Below are 7,762 nucleotides of genomic sequence, written 5' to 3'. Positions count from 1 at the left end.
AGACACGGCTTCCTCCTGTTAATTAATTTCCGAGCTCACAAACCACAGGCTCTGCGCTTCAGAATAAGTGATATGATTTGAATCGGCACACTGTGCTTTCACTCCCCCTTCATTACTGTCAGCCGAGCAGCATCCACATGCTCTGAATACAGAGAACAGTACTGAAGCATGAAAACTGCAAGGAGGCATATTTTCACCTGGCCATGCATGGTCTGCTTCTCTTGGATACGGTGGATAATACTGATGTCAAAGCATTATCTTTTATGGTGCACAGTGTTTTCTGCTGGATCACCACCAAACACCAACACTCCTCACACATCCTACTTGCCATACAGCGCTCCGAATGTGTGACAGAAGCCGGGAGTTATTATGCACAGATAACCTTCCCTTCCCTTTATAATCCAAGCGGGCACAAAGGGAAACTATTCATGATCTGCAATTATGTTTTCCAGATAAGATAAGCAGTTCACAATTAACTTAAGGCTTGCCCCAGACATAAGGAGCTTTTCATATCTGCTGACCCAGCCAATCAGACCGCTCCAGGAGCTGCTTTTCAATATCACCATAGCTAAGCTTTTGCCTTTGTGTGTTTCTCTTTTTTTCTGCCTTGTTACTTTTAGATGTTCAGCTCTCACCCCTCTCAGAAGAGCAGAGTTGAACACAAGGGGGCGTAGACTGCTAAGTTTGTCTCCTCTTGTCCAGTTGAGCAGCAGCAGGAATAAATTTGATTATGGTATCATGTCTGACCTTGAGAGGGAACTACTCTTAAATTTACATTTCAAGGAGGACTGCCTTATTGCATTAATGGCGAGGAAATGTGTGGCTTTCTCCACACACAACTGCATTAGGAAGGGCCATCCTCTGGCAAAGCCTCAGAATGACAATGTGGATGGGAGCACGCAGTTTGGTCCACTTGGTTTGATCATGAATTCACAGATACGTCACTTGAATACATTTCTATATATAAAGAAAATGTGTGTAAACGCAGACAATAAAGCTTCCTCTGCCTTCAATCGAGTCATTATCATCATCATTTGTAGTCCTGGTTATTCTCCAATTCAAATATGCCACCCATACAGGATAATCAAGTCCCCAGAGATTTGTAACACAACAGTCATCAGTAACACCATGCACACTCTGCGCAGTGATTGCATTAGCAATGGCATTTTAAATAATCCTGTCTATCTCACCCTCTCTTATTCTGTTCTTGCACCTCACTCTTTCATCTCTCTGATGACGCAGGAATATAGACAGAAAAATGTTGGTTCCTCAGCGGTTCTTTGTCATTGGTTGAGGTGTTATACAGCACCGCTGCCACACTAAGAACTTTTAAAGCCCCTGTATGGTTCTTTAGAGGTTCTCTGTCAGTTTCTTTCCCCAGTAAACTAAACTAAACTAAACTAAGTCGATAAACCAGTCGAGGACCTTTACAGCCTCTGTATTGTTCTTTAGAGGTTCTCTACTGGTTCTTAATTGTAGTGGAGTTTAATTTAGTGAGGAGAAAATAAAAACACTACATTAAGATAACCTGCAAACTGTGGATTTTCAGAGAACAACACATTAATACAGTTGCTCTCAGCCTTTTTGCCCTCATGTGCTCGGAAATATTCCAGGTTTGAAAAGTGGATTCTGAATCTTTCAAACCAACATTTTGTTAGAAATTATTAATAAGTAAAAAGTGTGATTGAGAAGCATATTGACTCATCCATGGTATCATCTTGAATCAATCCAGGCTCCCCTATGCTCAGAAATTTCACAACAATATAGTGCTATATGGGCTCCAATGGATTTATATAGAACTATTTGACAAAGACACTATGTATGAGTAAGTAATGATTAATAGTGATTCATATTTTAAATAAAAAGTGTCATTTAGAAGCACATCGACTCCTTTACTGTACTATCTTGCATCAGTCGAGGCCCTCTATGCTCAGAAATTTAAAGCCAATATTGTGCTATGTGGTCTCAAATGGTTCTATATAGAACTGTTTGACAAAGACACTGTATGTATGTGTACGTTATGATAAAGTTATGATTAATAGTCATTCATATTTTAAGTAAAAAGTGTAATTTAGAAGCATATTGACTTGTCTGTGGCATTATGTTGCATCAATCAAGGCCCATGCTCAGAAATGTAATGCTGTATGGTCTTCAGTGGTTCACACTGTCAAATACATACAAAGACACTGTATGTCTGTGTAAGTACTGATTAACAATCATTCATATTTCAAGTAAAAAAGTGTAATTTAGGAGCATATTGACTCGTCTGTGGTATTATCTTGCATCAATCAGACCCCAATATGCTCAGAAATTTAAAAAACACATTGCTTTATGGACTCCAATGGATTTATATAGAAGTATTTGACAAAGACACTGTATAGCCCCCAGATTAGTGCCATGCAGCACTAAAACAGGTTAACCGTATAACTGCTTTGTGTACTGTTCAGCATCATTTATGTTTTGTTTTATTTAATTCAGTATTTTACCCTGCTCCCAGCAGTATGATGCCATGTACACTTGCATCCCTGCAGCACACACACACGTCTAACACAAGGCACCTGTCTGACTGGAATAAATGGCACCGACCCAGCCCCTTGGGGGGGTCGTGCTCCTATAGGCTAAAAGCACATTTTGAAAACTCCGTGGTAAAAGCGAGATTTAATTGGTTTGAGGTCCCAGTATATGTAAATGACAGCGCATGGCTCCTCCCATGCACCTGATAGGGAGTATTTACAGCTCTTTACAGCTACTCACTCCACTGTTTCCAAGAGCGCAGCGCTGCACCATGACACTCCACTGGACTTAAGCAATAAGGATTTCCGTCTCCACATATTAAACTCGTCGGTGTATTTTTCTAAGAGAGAAAAAAAAGTTTGCCAAAAGTTGTCCACTTCTTTTCCAAGATGCCGCGCTCGTTTCTGGTCAAGAAACACATAAACTCCGCAAAGAAGCCAAATTACAGTGAGCTGGAGAGCCCGACAGGTAAAGGTTTTAAACTTGTCTACAAAGTTTTTATGTTTCTTACAAACAGTCGCGTTTTTTTAAACTTTGTAAATACTTTGTAAAAGTTTTAAAACTTTTTGACCGACTTTGAAATCTGTACTCCTCTCTCCTCGAGCGATGACAGGCGTCACATGATCATTTTACTCTCTTTATTTCCAGTGTTCATCACGCCGCACATCTACAGGGGCCTTCCCCTGCCTGTCATCCCCCAGCCGGAGATCCTGAGCCCGGCAGCCTACAGCCCCATCACAGTGTGGACTACCAGCAACTTGCCGTTGTCTCCGCTCCCCAGTGACCTCTCCCCCATCTCCGGATACCCCTCATCGCTCTCCGACACCTCCTCTAAAGACCACAGCGGCTCTGAGAGCCCGAGGAGTGATGAAGACGAGCAGATGCTGCCCAAACTGACAGACCCTCACGGGGTGGAGGCAGAGAAATTCCAATGTAGTTTGTGTAGCAAGTCCTACTCCACGTACTCTGGACTGCTCAAGCATAAACAGCTGCACTGCGACGCCCAAACGAGGAAATCCTTCAGTTGTAAATACTGCGAGAAGGAGTACGTGAGCCTGGGAGCTCTCAAAATGCACATCAGGACTCACACTTTGCCTTGTGTTTGCAAAATATGCGGGAAAGCTTTCTCCAGACCGTGGCTGCTCCAAGGACACATCAGGACGCACACCGGTGAGTGGATGGGGAACAACAGAGGGGCCTTCTGTGTGAGGAGGCAGCATATTTGTTGTGGGCTTTAAGGCACAGACTAATTGTCTTCAAACTGGTACATGATTTAACAGCCTTTAGACCATGTTTCACAGCCCATAACAGCTTTGCACTGAGGCTGATATTGCTGTGAAAATGTTCACACTGTTATTACTTCCTAGGTTTGCTGTTGGTGGTGTGGTGAAAAGAAAAATATTGCCTTTTTTTGACAAATGTCTGTTAGAATACATCAACAGCAGAATAGAGTGCTTTTCTTTGAAACGCTGTTTTGCAACCTGCCAAATGCAATAGACCAAGATGCCTCAGCCACATTTTTATTCACACCTCCGTGTACTCTCTGTGACAATGTCTTCTTTTTCATCTTGACAGGAGAGAAGCCGTTCTCCTGCCCTCACTGCAACAGGGCTTTTGCGGACAGGTCCAATCTCAGGGCTCACCTACAGACCCATTCGGATGTGAAAAAATACCAATGCAAGAACTGCTCCAAAACCTTCTCCAGGATGTCTCTTCTGCACAAGCATGAGGAATCTGGTTGTTGTGTAGCACACTGAACTGGGATACTTTTCCACCACCAGAAAAAGAAAAAAAAACTCTGTTGCTTCTTTATTTTTCCAGGAGAACTGTCAGGGAATCACATCGAAGGGGGTTTGTTCCCAAACATGCAGACTTTTTTTTTCTCTACGAGCGGTCCATTTCATTTCAGAGTGAGAAATAGCTCACGTGCTTCTCGTCTGAAGCAGTGTTTCTGTGACTGCAGTCGGTGTCGAGCTTTGTCATGCCATGTACTCACCTACCTGTGCTATTCATGCACTTTTCTGCATGTCTAGAATGTTTTGTATGCCTTCAAAATGTTATCTCCAGTGTTTTGTACCAGTGTCTGTCAATGGCTGTTATGCAGTCCTCCACTTTTTTTTTATACGCACCACACAAACGATACCAAAAGGCGCATTATGAATGACAGTATACATGTAACCAGAGGAATACTGAAGCCATTGTTACTTAGGGAACAAGTGCAAACTTAGTTTTTAGGGTGAAATTATTTTAACTTTTGCACAGTCATTAGAAACAGTTTGCCAGCACTCAAATAGCAAAACAAATTCTCTCAAGTGCCTCAGTTTTACTTGGCAATAATATGTATTATTCAACAGTGTCCTGTTATATTTTTATATATTGAATGTAAGCGTGACTGAGATGATTGTATATTGACAGTGAAAACTGTGATGCTGAATGATTTTGATATTTTCATATTTTCATGACACTTTTAGAAATAAAGTTTCATGACATTTTGTATAATTTTTGGCATCTTTCAAGTCGCTTTTCATCTTGTGAAGCCCCTGGTGTATGAGCAGCTCTTCCTGCAGCACTCGCTGATTGTCAGACGCTTCAAACGGAATAACTTGCACAAAAGTAAATGATATTTAATCCGGCTTGCACCATCTCATATTATGGAGATGTAAAAATGAGCAGAGAGGTGACTCAGCTCCGAATCAGGCCTGAACCTGTTCCCTGTGAACCTGTCCAGACATCAAACAATCTTGAAATTTAACACATACTAGCTATATTGATCTGCACTCACTTGTTATACCCTTTGAGGGCCCATGACTTTCTTTACCCATGTGTGTGTAAAGTTGAAATGCGAGGGCGTAGTTCGTTTTAGGGAGTAATCTCATGTCATCCACGTATGTAACTTGAGGAAAATGTGTTTTTTTAATCTCTCTGCGCAATCATAACAATCTCTGCAGGAGCACAGGGCACTCAGATATCTAGATTTTAATATGTTTTCACAAAAAGCTCAAATTTGCATTTGCTTTGACAACCTCCTTGAATTTCTGGGATGCTTGCCATCAAGGATTAAATAGACTTCCTCGGGCTACATTTTGTTGTCTTTTACCATATGCTGTCTACTTGCAGCAGATAGAGATTAGAGCACAAAAAGTGCAGCGCCTTAAGGGATACAGTCAAAGTTGAACTCTTTCTAACAAACCCCAGAGTGTGTTCCCGTTTGCCCTAATGCCCAAAAGCTGCTGACCTGAGAGATGTGATCTGACAAATAGACACTTGTTTTTCTTGCTGCGAGGGGCTGAGCTCCCCTGTAGGTAGATTCTCCTCACTGTGAGTCATCGCCAAGCTATTCCAGGTGCTTGCCGCCGCGCGCTGGGTCGGGCCAGGTGGCTCGGGGGCTCTTCAGCAACTTCGCTGGAAAGCAGGTGCAACCGGGAGGATACAAACCACAGCCACAGGTCCACTGACGCTGTGGAAACCTCAGCCATGACCTAATGTGGAAACATTACAAGCAGCAGGTCCTATTATTCTGATCATTTGCCTCATAAAAACAAAGTGCCATCATGAGGGCACTCTAAACTCTAACACTGCTGAGACAGTGAAGCTGTTTGTCCTCTCTCACTAATATCTTTTATTCCATAGGCAACATTTTATCATACTGGTGTCAGAGAGGGAAACAACAATGAATGCATAATGCCAATTAGCTTCATAATCTTGCAAGATTTCCCCTTTTACAACAACAATTAACTGCATGACTGATTTCTCAGATAACAACAACATGTTAAATGCTTTCCCCCTCCAACATGAATATTTGATTTAGCAGTTGTGATGATAGTGAGAGGAGAAGGGGAAGGGAGGGAGCAGGAACTCATTTGTTTTAAAGCATATGGCTATTAGAGGATGTGTTAAAGAATGTGAGATCAAATATTTGTTAGGTGTGGAGACTGTTAATAGTCACACTGTTGTGTTTAAGTTGCGAATCCCATAGACGCCAAACGCAGGTAGATACCCTGTGGGTGTTTATGCAATTAGATTAAAAGAGAATCTCCATGTTGAAATATTGTGAAGATAAGGTTAAATTTGATTTGTTCATTCCCAACAGTCAGCCGGAGTGAACATATTCAAGGCCTGAATCAACTCGTTAATCATATTCAGTGCAAATAAAATGTGATTTTGCCAAAGCCTGCTTTACTTTAGCTGTGCATTCGTTTAATTTGGCTGTGAAATATTGTAAAGATGAGATGAAATATGATCAGTTCTTTCCTAGATGTTGACTTAAATGAACATATTTGAGGCCTGAAGCAAGTCATTTATCATTATCAGTGCAAATCAGACTAATAATTCATTTCATTATCGATAAATCTGCTGATTATTCTCTGAATTAATTGATTCAGTTTCGTCTATGAAATGTAAGAAAATTGGAAAAATACTTGTAATACTTTCCCTTCGCCCAAAGCAATGTTTTCAAATCAAAGGCATAAATTTTGAGGGGGACACAGGGGATACACCCCCTTAATTATTTAGAACACTTGCATTTTTACTCCCCCAGTAAAACCATGAAAGTAGCAGAGGACTTTTACTTCAACAAACAAACTGCTAGAACGTGACTCATAGCTGTAACTATGTCTCCGGTAACGTAGGTGGTGGCGACATGCAACCTCAAAACCAGTGGTTGCCAGAAAACAGAAAGAAAATGAAACAACTGGATGAATAAGTTGGATGAACAGATATTTTTTATGATGAAACAGTTGGATGAAATTTCCACCATAAAGTGATACAGAAAATGCACAAATTGGTGCAGAAAAATGTACCTAAATTCAGGAAATTACGTTTTTAATGCTTAATATTTCTAAGGGAAAAACCCCAAGACCTCCCAGTAAAAATTACTTGTTACATCTGACAATCTGTCCAAAACACCCCCAAAAATTTCAATTACTTTCTTATATGACAAAACAGAAGAAAATCCTCACATCTCAGAAGTCTGCATCAGAGTGTTTGGCCTTTTTACTCAAAAACTGACTAAAACTATTAATGAATTAATAAAACAGTTACACATTAATCCTCTGTCAATCAAATAACTGATTCATCGACTAATTATTGCGGCATCACTGCAAATAAAATAGAATTTTTCCACTTTGCTTTAGCTTTTTATTTGGCAGCCCATCCTTTTAATTTTTCACTTTTTTATAGCCTGAATTCATAATACTTTTCATTTTATCAGATCTTTTACATCATGTGTAAAATAAATGTCCTCGCTCTG

General features: G+C 40.6%; 1 protein-coding gene across 1 annotated transcript; it reads left to right on the top strand.

Moving 5' to 3' along the window:
* The first annotated feature begins 2,754 nt into the window (after nucleotides 1-2,754).
* Nucleotides 2,755-5,013, top strand: snai2 (snail family zinc finger 2). Its single transcript, XM_049598769.1, has 3 exons — nucleotides 2,755-2,982; nucleotides 3,163-3,684; nucleotides 4,090-5,013. The coding sequence occupies exons 1-3, from the start codon at nucleotides 2,904-2,906 to the stop codon at nucleotides 4,269-4,271; spliced, it is 783 nt and encodes a 260-aa protein (XP_049454726.1). The 5' UTR covers nucleotides 2,755-2,903; the 3' UTR covers nucleotides 4,272-5,013.
* Nucleotides 5,014-7,762: the final 2,749 nt, after the last annotated feature.

The sequence above is a fragment of the Epinephelus fuscoguttatus genome, linkage group LG15, assembly GCF_011397635.1.
Source record: "Epinephelus fuscoguttatus linkage group LG15, E.fuscoguttatus.final_Chr_v1".
Classification (NCBI taxonomy): Eukaryota; Metazoa; Chordata; class Actinopteri; order Perciformes; family Serranidae; genus Epinephelus; species Epinephelus fuscoguttatus.
Note: the sequence above shows the minus strand (reverse complement) of the source record. Positions and strands in the feature narration are given on the sequence as shown.